Source organism: Trichechus manatus, unplaced genomic scaffold (assembly GCF_000243295.1).
Source record: "Trichechus manatus latirostris isolate Lorelei unplaced genomic scaffold, TriManLat1.0 scaffold00029, whole genome shotgun sequence".
Taxonomy (NCBI): Eukaryota; Metazoa; Chordata; class Mammalia; order Sirenia; family Trichechidae; genus Trichechus; species Trichechus manatus.
The window spans coordinates 7,960,343-7,980,005 of record NW_004443965.1 but is presented as its reverse complement, the minus strand read 5'-3'; the positions used below and the strand labels follow the sequence as shown (position 1 = coordinate 7,980,005).

Below are 19,663 nucleotides of genomic sequence, written 5' to 3'. Positions count from 1 at the left end.
TAACACAACTGCCGCCCATCCTCCCTCATTAACATCATAGAGGCAAGATTTACAACATACAGGAAAACCATACAATACCAGGAATCATGGCCAAGCCAAATTGATACACACATTTTTGGGGGGACATAATTCAAACCATGACATCAAGTAACTTATTTTTCCTGGGAATGAACTTAGTGCTATTTAGTAATACTTAGTGCTGTGGGTAGTTCATTTCTGCCTTCATGGAAAATTAAGAGAAAAATGGAAGACCAGATGTTACTGACAACATCAGTAATATCTTCAGCAGTAACAAAGGAAAAGTAACTTCAAATCTCACCTCACATTAAAGGTTAACTAAAGATCGTATCTTTCTTTAAAAAAAAACTTAATAAAATTATATTTTAATTTATATGCAGCTCCATCATAGATTTCTTCTATGAGAAAAAAGCCAGAGGGCAGGAGAGAAGGAGGAGGGTAGAAAGAAAGAGAGACGAGGTACTGAAAAAAGAGGGAGAGGGAGAGAGAAGAAGGGGAAGGGAGGAGAAGAAAGGGGAGGAAGGAGGACAGAGGGAAGAGAGAGAGATCACCTCATCAATGATTTCACATACAAGGATTTAACATAAATATATGCTTGTTTCTAAGACTCAGAATGGGGTAAATTTACTAGACATAATGTGAAATACCCCATTACCAAAATAACAGACACTATACATTTTTAATAGAATAAAGAGTATCATTTAAAAATTCTTCAATGGAATTGGTATGAATGATCAGAAATGAATTAGGATGTGTTATTAAAGTACATAAGTTATACGGACTATGAAATTTGTTACATAGGGGGTTTGCAGCAGAAGTGACTACAAAAATTACCTTTGTCACTTAAAGACATTACCCTTTAAGATCAAGAGGCTTTACATCCATTCATTCTCCAAGTAAAAATAGTGGTAATAGCCTAATTAACCTTTATCCCTTTGAAGTTCATCCTTGGAGACAGCATCAGCACAGGCATCAAAGTACTTCTGTAGAGTATCAACTTGTCTACATAAGATGTCTCTAAAAGTTTCCATTTCAGCCAATTTCTCACGTAAACTGTGGCCTTTCTGCAAAACAAAAAATAGGGAGGGTGGGGGGAGGATGTTGAAATCCAAGTGAAAAAAAAAAGGTAATTTATTTGGTCCTATGGTATTTCATCACCATTTAAAGTCTGTACCTTAATACTGAGAGTATGAGTTAGGGAGAGCTCATGTCAAGTTCAACATAGTATTACTGGGAATAGACTTGAAATTGACTGTATAATGGCTTGGTAACGATAAGCTTGAAGGTAACAAGAAAGTAATAACCATGACAATTTGTTAATATAAAGTTAGTATTTTCAAATAGACATTGTCAGGAAAAATATTACTAGTGCCCTTTCAAAGAAATGGTGAATGATCCCTAAGGGAGCGTATTATCAGATCTAGAAGTCTTTGTCTTTCACTGCATCTGAGCTGCTTTACAACTCTGTAAGAAATAGAAATTGAGAGTAATGTAAATGATTCATGTCCTAGAGATGCAAATGAACTTAGTTCAGTGGAGATGCACTGATTATCATCCCGTGAATACTGACCAGTTTTGCATATATTAACAAATTCATTTCAGCATTCTTGATTATCTATTTTCTGTAAACCAATTTTTTCCTTACATCTAAATATCACTAATTAATGAATGAAATCAAATCTTAGACGTTGTTCATCTTACAGGTGTGTAAGTCTATTCACTCCTTAAATAAAAATTATAACTTCAAATAAATTACACTGCAGGAAACTTACTTTAAAAACACTATCAAGTAAGATCTGTTCACAACATCCAACACTAAACTCAATTTATGTTGCCTTAATGTAAAGCACTCATAATCACAAACCTTGAATGAAGAGGTGGATGTTGCAGAATAGCCACTTGCTCCAGACACCAGTGACACCATTGAGCCATGTCGGCGCAGGCTGGATTCAGAGCCATATCCGGATTCGGTCTAAAAAGAAAGTAAACTACCATGAGAAAATTTAAAATAAAAAATACTTAAAAGAAACAAAAGCTTTCCTACATATTAATAGGTTATTAAATAAATAATTAGCAGTTTGGGTTCACTCAAGACAAAAGCAATCCAATGGCATATACAATGCCTTTCAGTTCCTAATTGCAATTTAAATTAGAAATTTACTAAGTATCTATGACATGCTGGGCTGTTGTTGTCAGGTGCCAATGAGTTCGTTCTGACTCATAGCAACCTTATGTACAACAGAACAAAACACTGCCAGATCCTGCGTCACCCTCACAATCATTGCTATGCTTGAGTTCACTGCTGCAGCCACTTTGTCAATCCATCTTAACGAGGGTCTTCCTTTTTTTCACTGACCCTCTACTTTACTTAGCATGATGTCCTTCTTCAGGGACTGATCCCTCCTGATTCCATGTACAAAGTACATGAGACGAAGTCTTGTCATCCGCACTTCTTAGAAGCATTCTGGCTGTACTTCTTCCAAGACAAATTTGTAGGTTCTTCTGGCAGTTCACGGTGTCTGTAATATTCTTTGCTAACACCATAACTGAAATGCATCAATTCTTCTTCAGTCTTCCTTATTCACTGACCAGCTTTTGTATGCATATGAAAACCAAAACCAAACCTGTTGCCACCGAGTCAATTCCGACTCAGTCACCCTGCAGAACAGAGTAGAACTGCCCTATGGGGTTTCCAAGGAGCAAACTGCCAATCTATTGGTTAACAGCTGAGTTCTTAACCACGAGGGCTCCATATACATATGAGGCAACCGAAAATACCAAGGCTCAGGTCAGGCGCACCTTAGTCCTCAAAGTGACATCTTTGCTTTTTAACACTTTAAAGAGATCTTCTGCAGCAGATTTGACCAATACAATACATTGTTTAATTTCCTGACTGCTGTTTCCATGGGCATTGATTGTGGATCCAAGTAAAATGAAATCCTTTACAACTTCAGTATTTTCTCCATTTATCATGATGTTGCTTATAGGTCCAGTTTTGAGAATTTCTGCTTTCTTTATGTTGAGGTGTAATCCATACTGAAGGCTGTAGTCTTTGATCTTTATGAGTAAGTGCTTCAAGTCCCCTTTGTTTTTAGCAAGCAAGGTTATGTCATCTGCGTATTGCAGATTATTAATGAGTCTTCCTCCAATCCTGATTTTGAGTTCTTCTTCATATATACAGTTCAGTTTTCAGATTATTTGCTCAGCATCCAGATTTATTAAGTATGGTTGAAAGGATACAACCCTGATGCACACTTTTCCTGATTTTAAACCACACAGTAACCCCTTGTTCTGTATGAATGACTGCCTCTTGGTCTATGTACAGGTTCCACATGAGTACAATTAAGAGTTCTGGAATTCTCATTCTTCGCAATGTTACCCATAATTTGTTATAATCTATAGAGACGAATGTATTTGCATAGTTAACAGAACACATGTAAACATCTTTTTGGTATTCTCTGCTTTTAGCCAAGATCCATCTGACATCAGCAATGATATTCTTTGTTCCACGTCCTCTTCTGAATCTGGCTTGAATTTCTGGCGCCTCTTGTCAATGTACTGCTGTAACCGTTTTTTAATTATCTTCAGCATAATTTCACTTGTGTAGGATACTAATGATACTGTTCGATAATTTCCGGAGTCTGTTGGATCATCTTTCTTTGAAATGGCCACAAATACGGACCTCTTTCAGTGGGTTGCCCAGGAAGCTGTCTTCCAATTTTCTCAGCATAGATGAGTGAGTGCTTCTAGCGTTGCATCCATTTGTTGAAACATCTCATTTGGTATTCTGTCAATTCCTGGAGCCTTGTTTTTCATCATTTCCTTCAGTGCAGCTCAGACTTCTTCCTTCAAAACCACTGGTTCTTGCTCATATGCTACCTCCTGAAATGGCTGAACACTGACCATTTTTTTTGGTACAGTGATTCTGTATATTCCTTCCATCTTCTTTTGATGCTTCCTGTGTCATTCAATATTTGCCCATAGAATCCTTCAGTATTGCAACTTAAGGCTTGAATTTTTTCTTCAGTTCTTCCAGCTTGAGAAATGCCAAGCATGTTCTTCCCTCTAGGTTTTCTAACTCCAGGTCTTTGCACATGTCATTATAATACTTTGTCTTCTCAAGCCACCCTTGCAAATCTTCTGTTCAGCTTTTATTTCACCATTTCTTCTTTTCAGCTATTTTACGTTCAAGAGAAAGTTTCAAAGTCTCTTCTGGCATCCATTTTGGTCTTTTCTTTCTTTCCTGCCTTTTTTTAATGACTGTCATGGATTGAATTGTGTCCCCCCAAAATGTCTGTCAACTTGGGTAGCTGCCATTCCCGGTATGACTGTCTACCATTTTGGCATCTGATGTTATTTCCCTATGTGTTGTAAATCCTATCACTATGATGTTAATGAGATGGATTAGCAGCAGTTATACTGATGAGATCTACAAGATTAGATAATGTCTTAAGCCAATCTTTTTTGACATATAAAAGACAGAAGTGAGCAGAGAGACATGGGGACCTTATACCACAAGAAAGCGGTGCCGGGAGCAAAGCGTGTCCTTTGGACCTGAGGTTCCTACATTGAGATGCTCCCAGACCAAGGGAAGACTGATGCCTCACAAGGACCTTCCGCCAGAGCTGATAGAAAGAGAAAGCCTTCCCCTGGAGCTGGTGCCCTGAATCTGGACATCTAGCCTACTGGATTGCGAGTGAATAAACTCTAAAGCTATCCACTTGTGGTATTTCTGTTACAGCAACACTAGATGCCTAAGACAATGACCCTTTGCTTTCTGCATGTATGATGTCATTCCACATCTCATCAGGTCTTTGGTCATTAGTGTTCAATGTTGTCAAATCTATTCTTGAGTGATCTTCAAATTCAGGTAGGATACTCAAGGTTGATATTTTGGCTCTCATGGACTTGTTTTAATTTTCTTCAGCTTCAACTTAAACTCTTATATGAGCAACTGATAGTCTGTTCCATAGTCAGTCCCTGGGCTTGTTCTGACTGATGATATTGTGCTTTTTATCATCTCTTTCCACAAATGTAGTTGACTTGATTCCTGAGTATTCCATCTGGTGAGGTCCACATGTACAGTAGCCATTTATGCTGCTGAAGAAAGGTTTATCTGCAATGAAGAAGTCATTGGTCTTCTTGCCAAACTCTATCATGTGATCTCCGGCGTCGTTTCTATCATCAGGCCATATTTTCCAAATACCAATCCTTCTTGTTTGCAACTTTTGCATACCAATCACCAGTAATTATCAATGCATCCTGATTGCATGTCTGATCAATTTCAGACTGCGGAAGTTGGTAAAAATGTTCAATTTCTTCATCTTTGGCATTAGTGGTTGGTGTGTAAACTTGAGTAATAGTCATATTAACGGGTCTTCCTTGTAGATGTGTGGATATTATCCTATTACTGACAGCACTGTACTTCAGGATGGATCCTGAAATGTTTTTTTTGACAATGAACGCGATGACGTCCCTCTTCAATTTGCCATTCCCGGCATAGTAGACCATATGATTGTCTTATTCAAAAAGGTTAGTGGGCTAAAAAGCAAAAGAGTGTTTAATAATTGGAAAACTTTCAGAACTACTGTATTATATGATGAATCACTTATCCTGACACAGCAAAATATCACTGTTTTAATGAAGTCTCCTCTTATACCAGGCTGTTTTTTTTTTCTGTATTCCCAACCATTTTTAACATATCACAGTTATAGCATTCATCATTCAACTGTAATAGTTTACATTTTCTAAGTACTACTGGTCTTGGATCTTCTGGAAGCAGAATGTAGCTCTTTTATTTCTGAAGCCACCATGACAGTTCATTGCATAAAGAAAGTTCCCAATTTTGCCAGTCTGTAAGTAACTATGCAAGGAAGATTACTAGAGTCCTATATGTTGGTATATATTTAGATTCAGCACTGTGGTAATGCTGTTGTTAGTTGGCGCTGACTCACGGCAAACCCCATGTATAACAGAAAAATATTGCCTGGTCCTACACCATCTTCACAATCATTGGTATGTTTGAGCCCATTGTTGTGGCTATTGTGTTAATCCATCTCATTGAGACTCCCTTGCCTGTGTTGGTCCTCCACTTTTCCAAACGTGATGTCCTTCACCATTGGTAACCTCCTGATGACTCATCCAAACTAAGTGAGTAGAAGTCTCTGACAATATTCTGTGATCCGTAGGGTTTTCACTGGCTAATTTTTGGAAATAGATCACCAGGGTTTTCTTCTCAATAAGTCAGTCTGAAAGCTAATGGGTACATTTTGAGGATGTAATTATGCCTCAGTAAACTTGCTAAACGAAAAAGGCAAGCTTATTTCTATATTACAGAATCATACCAAAAAGGAATTCTGATTACAGCAATCATATAGTTCACAAAAAATAAGACTTCAATTTATTAAAAGTCCTGCAGCAAAGGTAGTGTGTTAGGTTCTTTACCTAAAATCACTAGTTTCTTCTTCCTCCCTCTTTTAAGTGTAGTTTTTCTACATTGTGGTTGCTATACTGCTTTGGCAAAGTTTTTCGTTAGATATATAGAAGATTGCATAAAAATAGGAAAATCTATCTGTAATAGGCTAAAAATATAAGGTACTTCAGAAGTCAGTTATCTCAGATACTGTCTTCTTAGTCATCTAGTGCTGCTATAACAGAAATACCACAAATGGATGGCTTTAACAAAGAGAAATTTATTCTTTCATAGTCTAGGAGGCTAGAAGTCCAAAGTCAGGGTGCCCGCTGTACGGGAAGGATTTCTGTCTCTGTTGGTTCTGGCGGAAGGTCCTTGTCACCAATCTTCCCCCAGTCTAGGAGCATCTCAGCGGAGGGACCCCAAGTCCAAAGGACATGCTGTGCACCTGGTGCTGCTTTCTTGGTGGTATAGGTCCCCCTGTCTCTCTGCTGGCTTCTCTTTTATATCTCAACAGAGAATGACTCAAGATATAATCTAATCTTGTAGAGTGAGTTCTGTCTCATTAACATAACTGCCTCTAATCCTGCCTCATTAACATCATAGAGGTAGGATTTACAACACATAGGAAAATCATATCAGATGACAACATGGTAGACAATCACACAATACTGGGAATCATGGCCGAGTCAAGTTGCCACACATTTTTGGGGGATACAAATCAATCCACAACAGACACCTATGTATGATTCACTTCTAAACAGAAATTAATCTGAACTGCCCATTTAAATAAAATATAACCTAACAGTTTATAATCAATTTTTATAATATAAAAACAAATTGGGCATTTGTTTTAAAATATTCAAAACCCAGTATTTGATATTTATATCCAAATAAATCCAACCTCTCCATTTACTTGCTTCATATCACTAAGTCTTGAATGGAGCCTATCAAACTGTGGAATTTAAGATCTTGAAAGAAAATATAAACATTACAAAGCTTTACTGAAGGTTTCTTCATTATAAGGTACACTTCCCGTATCCCTGTCTATTTTTTTCAAGCTCTACCATTTCAGAACAGATTGTAATACCTCCTTACAGGATACAAAACACTCCATTACAACAATATTGATGCAACAGATTTTAAGTAATGGATAATAAATGAACATGGAGGCTGTGAAGTTAGCGTATTAGTATTTCTACCTTTAACAAAGTTTCACTTTAATAAATTCCATTATAAATTATATAAATCATTCCAAGGAAAAAGCAAGTTTGGTATGTACTCTCAAATTCCAATTAAATTGTTATTGAATATAAATAATGAGGATTTATCTGTCACTCTACTTTAGTACGTATCTGGACTAAGGTAACTGTATTTTTTAAAACAAATATACATACACTAGTGAATCCTCACTATTTAAAAACTAGTCATTCTGGAAATGTCTGTAATTGTGTCAATGATGCTGCCATTGCACAAAACACTTCTGATGATCCTACTATAACATTTAGAGTTATTTTATGACACAGCCATAAAACAGAACCATATCAAATCATTTTTGGAAGTTGTAGAATAAAAATTAAAGAATAATCAGTCATATTACTTAAAAGGAAAAGCTTCAAAGTAATATAATTAAGTTTGCTCACCCTTCTAATTCACACCACATGACTGAATTATTTTGCTTTCTCTCAAAAATCAAATCTATCATCAAAGACTATCAATTTTTATTAAAAATTTTTCATTAAAAGAAATTTTATCATAGGGGCTAAAAATAATTCTAAAAAGAAGTTACAAAACTGTTCTGAAAAGTGGTAATGTTGTCGAGACACATATTTTGCCTCCCAACACGTCACTTTCAAGTGAACACTACTCATTTGCATTTATAAGGTAGGCTATTTGAGGGTGGAATGGGGTTGGGGAAGAAGTATGGAAATGGGAAGAAATTATGGTGACAACTGATACACTGTTAAATGTTCTTAAGAAGTTGTTACATGCTTTCGAAGTCTCACTGGTATGATTTTAGGCACAACACTTTAAAGGAATTCTAACTTTTTTAAAATCCCACTTAATCTCCAAAAGGGAAAAAAAAAAAAAAAAAAAAAAAAGAACGTGAGCTCAGCCACAACCTCTAATCACCAACACAGTATTTTGAAAACACCAAGTTCTATCTAAAATTAACCATCTGGAATTCAAATAGTTACTGTAGGAGTATTTTCCCTTTCAGTATATCTGCTCTAAGATTCCACATACAAATTGCTTGGCAAAAAAAAAAAAATCCTTTCTTCCTTCCCAAATTCACTAGTGTTTGTAAATAGAATTCCTCCTGCACATGCTTTTGTACAAACATAAATGTCATTCGGGTTCAATGAAACACTTATTGAACACCACCTACACAGAACAAGTTTTACTCCTGAATACTGCGGTAATGAGACCACGCCTTTCTTATACTAAAAAACAAACCAAACCCCTTGCCGTTGAGTCAATTCCGACTCACAGTGACTACAGGACAGAGTAGAACTGCCCTACAGAGTTTCCAAGGAGTGCCTGGTGGATTCGAACTGCCAGCCTTCTGGTTAGCAGCTGTAGCACTTAACCACTACGCCACCAGGGTTTCCTTATATTAAAATACTCATTTTTATTTTAAAAAGTAACCTTTTGGCCACTAGAGGGGGTCAGTAGCATTTTTCAAGTAGTAATATACCTGGAAAGGTGATACAAAGGTTACTACTGGTCAAAGCCCAATAGTAACCTGCAGACTAATTCCTTTGTATCTTATTTATCCCCTCTGTACCTTGACTTTTTGAGAACATTTGGAAGTATTATAAATTAACTAACACAGTTTAAAGTTATAGAACTAATGAAACACTAGAAAATGTCCAAAAACTGATTTGAAAAGTCACAGCTAAATTTTAGTTTGGTTTCATTATGTAGGAGACAACTTCTATAATAATCGTGCACAGTCTGTTCATCAGCTGATCTATACTCTAAAATGAGTGGTATTAGATACAGCAAAAAGGTTAGCTTTTTTTTTTTTTTTTTTAAATATCACCCATCTTTTGAAAAGCTCATTCCTTTTCCTAATAACACTCTCTAGCAAGAAGCACAGCAAAGACACTGAGATGGAAATTAGGTAAATTTCCCATGGTGTCAAAATTAACTAGTAATTAGTGGCAGTCTCCTCTTCCCCTCCTCCAATAAACTAGCTTATGTCTCCATTTTTCAATTATGAGAAGAGAGAAAAAAAAGTTAAGATTAAATGCTAACATAAGAATATAGGATTTTCTAAAATCGAAATTTGAAACCCATACTACAACCAAATAAACTTGCTGTGCTATAACCATCCATACATCTACCTTCAATATTATTAAATGAAAGCAAATCACACGAAAAGTAAGACACTATATCCTGGAGAGCAATTTAATTAGTAGGGTTAGAATTTTTAAAAGTCATAGTAAGTTGCAATGGCAAGAATTTTATTCTTGTCTGTTGTTGTTAGTTGCCGTCAAGTCAGTTCTGATTCACCCCAACCCCATGTGTGCAAAACAGAACTGCTCCAGTAGAATTGCTCCATTGGGTTTTCAAGGCTGTGACTTTTTAGACGCAGATTGCCAGATCTGTCCTCAGAAGTGCCTCTGCTGGGCTCCAATCGCCAACCTTTTGGCTAATAGTTGAGCAGTTAACTGTTTGTGCCACTCAGGGACTCCTCTAGGGTAATGTAAATGTATTATTTGAGATAAGAAAATTTGGTGCAATAATTCATGCTTGCAGAAATTAAAATCTTATATATTTAGCCATTCAAACACTTACGGGATTCCCTAGAGGAGTCGGAATTTATGTAGCAGAAAGAACACAAGGATATGAGGGAAAAGACAGGCTCCAATCTCCTGTAACTTGTCTAGTAGACAACTAGACAAGCTAGTCATTACCTTCTCTCTTAATTTTATTATCTTTTAAAATAATATGGCTGATTTAAAACTATAATTCTCTATACTAAACATAAATACCAAAACTTAGCCTAAAAATGTACATATCTACTGGAGACCAAATGTAAGACAGTTCCTTGTTGATCTAGTTGGAGACATATAAAATAAAACATACTTTATGTAGAAAAGCAACATTTACAACATATCAGATGAGATTCAACTCACAATGATTCCCAGGAATTGCAGCACCACATGAATCAATGAAATTTTAAAATATACTTAAGAAAATGGTATTAAAGAGCATTTTATCATATTTTATCTGCCTGAAAACCAGTGGAAATACAATAACTTCACTGAGTAGAGTATTTGCGTATCCTCAAGATACTTCTCTCAAATCATGCTGGCAAACAGAATACTTGCTCAGATAAGTCCATGAACTACCTACCTTCTACTAAACTAGAACGTGAAATGAGCTTTCCTTTGTACAAATATCTGAACAAGCGAAGTGTTGTAATGAGATGAGCCTGGAAGTGTTAACCAGGTCCATACTGCACCCATAGTTTCCGTGCCTTAAGCAAAGACTCACCTGAGTCAGGACCAGAAAGCTAAGGTTAAAAGAAGGCTAGAGAGGCAGAAAAAAATAAGACCCGGTCTAGCACAATCCAAAGTACTAAAAGATGCCCAAATACAACACACAGTACTACAGGAATAGAGGGCCACAACAGCTGTCCCCACTCTCTCCACAATTTAACCTTCTTTTCTTGCACTTATACTTTAGGGCTTTTGATTCCATATATATCTCTAAATCTATGGGGGAAATTAACGTAGGCATATCACTAAGCTACCAAGTCCTTCCTCTGTACCGAAAACTGTTGACAACTCAATGTATGATACAAAAGATGATTCTAAATAAAATGGCCAATTCTCTTTTTTTTTCTTAGTAACATAAAAATGGAGGTAAGAAACAACTAACTGAAAAACCAAACCAAATCCACTGCCATCCAATTGATTCCGACCCTACAGGACAATGCAGAACTGCCCCACAGGCTTTCCAAGGAATGCCTGGTGGATTCGAATGGACGACCTATTGGTTAGCAGCCAAGCTCTTAACCACTGTGCCACCAGGGCTAAATGAGGCTGTATAAAGGAGGTCTGATAAACAATTGTTCCACTCTAGCTTTATAAAACAAAAAGATAAGGAAGATCTTTTTTTCTTTGAGAGGAGGGCTGGTGATAGAAAATAGCTGAACAATTTACAATGGATTCTTTATATATTAATTCGAGAGAGCCATCTTGAAACATAAATTGTAACAACAACTGTAATAGCTAATACTTAGTGCAGGCATGGTGATAAATCTTTTAAGTGCGTTTATGTCATTTAATCTTTTTAATAGCCTATGTGAGGTGGGGACTATTAATTATGTCTTCAGAGTCACACAACTGATAAGTAAGGGAGCCAGGATTCAATTCCAGATTCAAGTGTCCATGATGTTAATCATTAAGCTACGCTGCTTCAACATCCACAGACTTTGCTTCTACCTCTCAAAAATCTGTGAATTTCTCTATTTTCTCATTCTCTACTTCTGGTCACCGTGTGTCTCATTTAAATTCATTCTCCAGCTTTCTAACTGACTTCAGTCTTGTCTCCCTTGAAATCCCTTCACTACAATGCAACCAGAGTAGTCTTCAAAATTACACATACAGTTCTTTCATTTCCTTTTTAAGATCCTCTTTGGCTCCTCATTTCTCCTACCATCAAATCCATACATTACTTATTAAGGCCCCGTTAGAAATACAATCACACGAAACTATCAGTTTCTGTACTCACACTGAGCTATCAGTCTCCATATTCATTTACTATCCATTATTTAAAATATGTTGTATTCATATTGCTATAATGGAGCCTTTTGTTCTATCATGCATTTGTATAAGGAGATACTACCTGTTCTAAAATAGTGAAACCAGGAGAAATACACAAGGATATTAAGAAATGTGTTTTATAATGAAGAAACCTTTAGTAAGGCTTTTGTAATAAATGTTAGCTACTATCCCCTCCTCACAAACATGGGGTAATTCTTTTATACCTTTACTCCAGGAACACTTAATAGCGGAAAGCAAATGATAAACAGGAGCTGGCAGCAGACGTAACCAAACACCACCACTCTTATTTAACTTTCTAATTTCACAATTTGCCATAGAGTAAAGGCTAACACATATTTTCTTTAAGAAGGAAGTTCCATAGTACAGTATGCACAATGTCATAATTTCATTCTTTGCAATCGCAAAGAGGTAAGAGTGGCAGAAAAGTCAATGCTACTTTTTAAGTTCCCTTATATGTCACAGTAAGAGAAAAATCAAGTTTATTATTTTTAATGGGCACTAATGGGATTGCTAGAAATGTTTAAATGGTATTTGGTCAGGAGATCTGACATTGTTCTTCTCTGCAAGGATCCTGTAAGAAATAAATGCCCACAAAACAGTTGGCAAATGAACACTATTATACTGGGGCTTTGGCCCCAAATTTAAAATTTCTACAAAAGATATGCATTCCTTTTTTGGGGGTGGAGGAGAAACCGGGATCTACATCAAATATGAAAAGATATTTATAACTTATTGTTCAGTGGGGAAAAAGGTACAAAACAGTATGGTATCATTTATGCAAAAGTGTAAGGGAGTACATGCAAAGAGATATCTGAAAGGAGTTGCTACCAAATATGAAGAACAGTCACTTCTATGTGACCTGAATTTGAAAGATTTTTATTTTCTTTTTTCTACTTTTCTGTATTGTTTGAATCATTTACACTTTCATACACATTATACACCCCTTCTACTATAAATAAATAAATAAATGAATAAAAACAAAGTTATAGAACACATTTTTAACCTATCAACTTGAAAAGTTTAAAAAAAAAGTTGATAATGCTAGTGAAGTTGTAGTGAAATGAAGATTTATGCAGCCTGTAGATTGAATGTACATTAGAAGAAACTTTTTTCAAAAGCAATTTGGTAATATACATCAAAAGCTTTAAAAGTGCTCATACCTTAGACCTAGTAATTGTACTTCTGAGAATTTATTATAAGAACACAACTAAACTGCAGAAAAATCCAGGCAGTAAATGCCAAATGCAAAAAATAAAAATGAAATTAAAATGATCTAAAGGTTTGATAAAAAGGAAATTATCCCCAATAAAATACAAAAATAAAATATAAAAATAAAATAACAAAGTTGTGTTATAAGGAGGAAACAATGTCAGGTGGAAAAAAATCAGGATATAAACTTTGCAATCTCCATGTTATGAGGGAAAAATGTACACAGAGTAAGAAAATACACCAAAATGAAGAGTAATTGTCTGGGCTGTAAGACTGAAGGTAGCGGAGGCAGGGCCAAGATGGCGGAGTAGTCAGACGCTTCCTGTGGTCCCTCTTATAACAAAGATCTGAAAAAACAGGTGAATCGATTATATTTGACAATCTAGGGGCCCAGAACATCAAAGGCTAAGTTCAGGAATTGGACAGAGTGATGGGGGAGGGAGACAGTTTGGAAGCAGTGAGGAATTGCCAGACCGGACCTGGCGGGAGCCGGCACCGTTCAGGCTGGATCAGTTGGCATGCACTGTGCGGCAAGCAGTGGTGCTCAGGAGGCGTTTTCCACATCGGGAGAGACCGAGCAGCAGAGAATCTACTTGGGCCTCCAGAACCAGTGAAAAGCAGCGCTCAATCAGCAAAAGATAAGCACATATGTCTGACCTACTGCACAGATCAAAAAACACCACCTTTGGGAAAAACCTTTCTCTCATTTACCCAGGGATTAAGCTGGCTTCAGTGATTGCTAAATCCCCTGGGCTGGAAGTAGGACCCGTCACGTGCCCTGAGCCATTCTCTCGGCCTTGGAGAGGGAATAAATTAATGGAGGAAAAATAATTTCCTGGCTCCCCGCTAAGCCAGGAACTCAGAGTTGGCACAGGACCTTTGCCTAGGCACAGGCATAAGGGGTCCATGGACTGTGAATGCCTTTCAACCCTGCACAGACCTGTGTGGGCTCATTTCAACAGCACAGGCCCTCATTACAACAATAAAACAAGGTATATACCTGAAGCCTAACATCAACTGTATCAGGTATATGGTGAAGTGGTAGGTTCGTGACATCTGACACTGCTCTGCCCATTAAGCAGGGTCCTCACCCACCCACTTCAGGGGCCTGAAGACTGGCGGTTCCATCCATGTCACCTAACCACCCACGACAGGGATCCAAGAATAAGTGGTGCCTCCCAGTCCTTACAGCCAACAGCACTGAGTGCTTATAGTCCAGCTGCAAAACTCAGCCACCTACGCGATCTGGGGAACAGGGACATGCTTTCCTCTCAGACACTCAGCAGCAGCCATCAGCACACTGCCTTGCTCAGTGCATGACCCCTATTACAACCAGATACCTGCGCCTACACCAATCACCCCTGCCTGTCTAGGACTGTAGGTAAGAGCCTGCACCACACACTTGATGACTGACTCTCTGGACAGCTGAGTTGAATCCATATGAGAAAAGTAAACAGACTCCTGGGCTCACACATCTAACAACAAATCTAACCACCTACTAACAGAATGTTAGAGTGTCAACGGCGCCAATAACCTACCTCACATGAGCAGCCTATGTGCGCATATCAAAACAAAACAAAACAAAACAAGAAGCTAGGACACAGTAAGCAAACATAAAATCAGTGAATATAATAACTTACTGATGGCTTGTAGAGAACAGTCAATATCAAATCACATAAAGAGGCAGAAGATGATGGCTTTAGCAAGCTCCCAAAATAATAAATTTCCTGGAGGAAGAGAACTTCTTGGAATTACTAGAGATAGACTACAAAAGATTAATATACCAAACTCTTCAAGAGATCAGGAAGGAGATCAGGCAAAACACAGAACAAGCAAATAAACAGACAAAGCAACAGAGGAACTTAAGAACATTAGAGAAGAGTATAATGACACATTTAACAGGCTGCAAGAATCCATAGAGAGACAGCAATCAGAAATCCAGAGGATTAACAACAAAATTTCAGAATAACAACTCAATAGAAAGTCACAGGAGCAGAACCGAGGTAATGAAAGTCAGAATTAGTGAGATTGAAGATAAAGCACCTGACACCAATTTACATGAGGAAAAATCCAATAAAAGAATTTAAAAAAACGAACAAACCGTAACAATTCTGTGGGATTTTATCATGAGGAATAACCTACGAGTGATTGAAGTACCAGAACAGGAGGGGATAACAGAAGATACAGAGAGAATTGTTGAAGATTTGTTGGCAGAAAACGTCTCTGATATCATGAAAGATGAAGAGATTATCTATTCAAGATGCTCAACGAATCCAACATAAGGTAGATCCCAAAAGAAAGTCACCAAGACATATTCTAATCAAACTTGTCAAAACCAAAGATAAAGAGAGAATTTTAAGAGTGGCTAGGGATAAAAGAAAAGTCATCTACAAAGAAGAGTCAATAAGACTAAGCTCGGACTACTCAACAGAAACTGTACAGGCTAAAAGGCAATGGGATGACATATATAAAGTCTGGAAGGAAAAAAACTGTCAGCCAAGAATTATCTACCCAGCAAAACTGTCTCTCAAATATGACCACAGAAATTACGGCATTTCCAGATAAACGGAAGTTCAGGGAATCTGCAAAAATCAAACCAAAATTACAAAAATTTCTAAAGGGAGTCCTCTGGTTAGAAAATCAATAACATCAGATAACAACCCAAGACTAGAACACAGGACACAGCAGCCAGGTATCAACCCAGATAGTGAAGTCACAAAAATAAATCAAAGCTAAAACACTGAAACTGGGGAAACAGAGACATCAATATGTAAAACATGACAACATTAAAACTAGAAAGAGGGACTAAAAAATGTAGTCATAGAGCTTTCATACGGAGAGGAAGTCAAGGCAATATAAAGAAAAAAAAAAAGAGTGGTTTAAACTTAGAAAAAAAGGGGTAAAATATTAAGGTAACCAGAAAGCAAACTAACAATCGCACAAATCAAAATAAAAAACAAGACAAACATAAAGACTCAGCAAATACAAAATCAATAACAATGAAAAAGATGAAATGAAAATACACAAAGGAAAATGATTCAGCACAGAAAACTAAGTGGAATAAAGAAACTGTCAACACACAAAAAAAGACATCAAAATGACAGCATTAAATTCATACCTATGAATAATTATGCTGAATGTAAACGGACTAAATGCACCAATAAAGAGACAGAGAGTGGCAGAATGGATAAAAAACACAATCCGTCTATATGCTGCCTGCAAGAGACACACCTTAGACTTAAAGACACAAACAAACTAAAACTCAAAGGATGCAAAAAAATACATCACGCAAACAACAATCAAAAAAGAGCAGGAGTGGCAATATTAATTTCTGACAAAATAGACTTTAAAGTAAAAGCCACCACAAAGGATAAGGAAGGACAGAATATAATGATTAAAGGGTCAATACACCAGGAGGACTTAACTGTAATAAATATTTACACACTCAATGTCAGGGATCCAAAATACATAAAACAAACTCTAACAGCATTGAAAAGAGAGATAGACAGCTCCACGATAATAGCAGGAGATTTCAACACACCACTTTCGGTGAAGGACAGAACTTCCAGAAAGAAGCTCAATAAAGACACAGAAGATCTAAATGCCACAATCAACCAACTCTATCTCATAGACATATACCAAATACTTCACCCAACAGCAACCAAGAACACTTTCTTTTCCAATGCACATGGAACATTCTCCAGAATAGACCACATATTAGACCATAAAGAAAGTCTTAACAGAATCCAAAGCATCGAAATAATTACAAAGCATCTTTTCTGACCATAAAGTCATAAAAGTAGTAATCAGTAACAGAAAAAGCAAGGGAAAAAAATCAAGCACATGGAAACCAAATAACACATTGCTCAAAAACTACTGGGTTATAGAAGAAATTAAAGATGGAATAAAGAAATTTCACAGAATCAAATGAGAATGAAAACACATCCTATCAGAAATGTTGGGACACAGCAAAAGCAGTGCTCAGAGGTCAGTTTATAGCAATAAATGCACACATTCAAAAAGAATCAAAACATTAATCCTACAACTTGAACAAGTAGAAAGAGAGCAGCAAAAGAAGCCCTCGGGTGCCAGAAGAAAGGAACTAATAAGAATTAGAGCAGAATTAAATGAAATAGAGAATAGCAAAACAATTGAAAGAGATAACAAGACCAAAAGATGGTTCTTGAAAAGATAAACAAAATTGATAAACCACTGACCAAACTGACTAAAGAAAAACAGGAGAGGAAGCAAATAAACTGAATAAGAAATGAGATGGGTGATATAACAACAGACCCAACTGAAATTAAAAGAATTGTAACAGAATACTATGAAAAATTGTACTCTAACAAATTGGAAAACCTAGAGGAATAGACAAATTTCTAGAAACTCACTACCTACCTAAACTAACACAAACAGAGGTAGAAAAACTAAATAAAACTATTAACAAAAGGAAAGATTGAACAGGTAATTAAAAAACTCCCAACAAAAAAAAGCCCTGGTCCTGATGGTTTCACTGGAGAATTCTACCAAACTTTCAGAGAGAGTTAACACCACTACTAGTAAAGCTATTTCAGAGCACAGAAAAGGATGGAATACTCCCAAACTCATTCTATGAAGCCAGCATAACCCTGATACCAAAATCAGGTAAAGATACCACAAAAAAAGAAAATTACAGACCAATATCCTTCATAAACATAGGTGCAAAAATCCTCCACAAAAATCTAGTCAACAGAATTCAGCAACATATCAAAACAATAATTCACCATGATTAAGTGGGATTTATACCAGGCATGCAGGGATGGTTCAACATTAGAAAAACAATCAATGTAATCTATTGCATAAATAAAACAAAAGACAAGGACCACATGATCTTATAAATTGATGCAGAAAAGGCATTCCACAAAGTCCAACATCCATTCATGATAAAAATTCTCAGCAAAACAGGAATAGAAGGGAAATTCCTCAACATAATTAAGGACATTTATACAAAGCCAACAGCGAACATCATCCTAAATGGAGAGAGTCTGAAAGCATGCCCCTTGAGAAAGGGAACCAGACAAGGATGCCCTTTATCACTACCCTTACTCAACACTGTGCTGGAGGTCCTAGACAGAGCAATCAGGCTAGAAAAATAAAGGGCATCCAAATTGGTAGGGAAGAAGTCAATGTATCTCTATTTGCAGATGATATGATTTTATAACAACCCCAAAGAATCCACAAGAAAAGTACTGGAACTAATAGATGATTTCAGGAAAGTATCAGGATACAAGATAAACATACAAAAGTCAGTTCGATACCTCCATACCGACAAAGAGAACTATGAAGAGGAAATCACCAAATCAATACCATTTATAATAGCCCACAAGAAGATGAAATACTTAGGAATAAATCTAACTAGAGACATAAAAGACCTATACAATGAAAACTACAAGACACTACTGCAGGAAACCAGAAGAGACCTGCGTAAGTGGAAAAACATACCTTGCTCATGGACAGGAAGACTCAACATTGTGAAAATGTCAATTCTACCCAAAGTGATCTACAGATACAATGCAATCCCTTTCCAAATTCCAATGGCATTTTTTAATGAGATGGAGAAACAAATCACCAACTTCATATGGAAAGGGAAGAGGCCCCAAATAAGTAAAGCATTACTGAAGAAGAACAAAGTGGGAGGTTTCACACTATCTGATTTTAGAACCTAGCATACTGCCACGGTAGTCAAAACAGCCTGGTACTGGTACAACAATAGATACATAGACCAATGGAACAGAATTAAGAATCCAGATGTAAATTCATCCACCTACGACCAGCTGATATCTGACAAAGGCCCAAAGTCCATTAACTGGGGAAAATACAGTCTCTTTAACAAATGGTGCTGGCATAACTGGATATACATTTGCAAAAAACTGAAACAAGACCCATACGTCTCACCATGCAGAAAAACTAACTCAAAATGGATCACAGACTTAAATATAAAATCAAAAATGATAAAGATCATGATAGAAAAAATAGGGACAATGCTAGAGGCCCTAATGCATGGCACAAACAGATTACGTACCATAAGTAACAATGTACAAACACCAGAAGAAAAACCAGATAACTGGGAACTCCTAAAAATCAAATACTTACGCTCATCAAAAGACTTCACCAAAAGAGTAAAAAGACAACCTCCAGACTGGGAAAAAAATTTTGGCTACAACAAATCTGATCAGCATCTAAT

The 19,663-nt window shown here is 36.7% G+C and overlaps 1 protein-coding gene across 2 annotated transcripts in view; it reads right to left on the bottom strand.

Moving 5' to 3' along the window:
* CERT1 (ceramide transporter 1) overlaps nt 1–19,663 on the bottom strand; it is a 136,422-nt gene that overhangs the window by 51,654 nt on the left and 65,105 nt on the right. For both annotated transcript variants that reach the window (XM_004374491.2, XM_004374492.2), the window contains exons 4-5: nt 1,883–1,990; nt 944–1,082 (exon numbers count right to left, since the gene is read on the bottom strand). In XM_004374491.2, the coding sequence (XP_004374548.1) occupies nt 944–1,082; nt 1,883–1,990 (247 nt within the window). The remainder of the gene's footprint in view (nt 1–943; nt 1,083–1,882; nt 1,991–19,663) is intronic.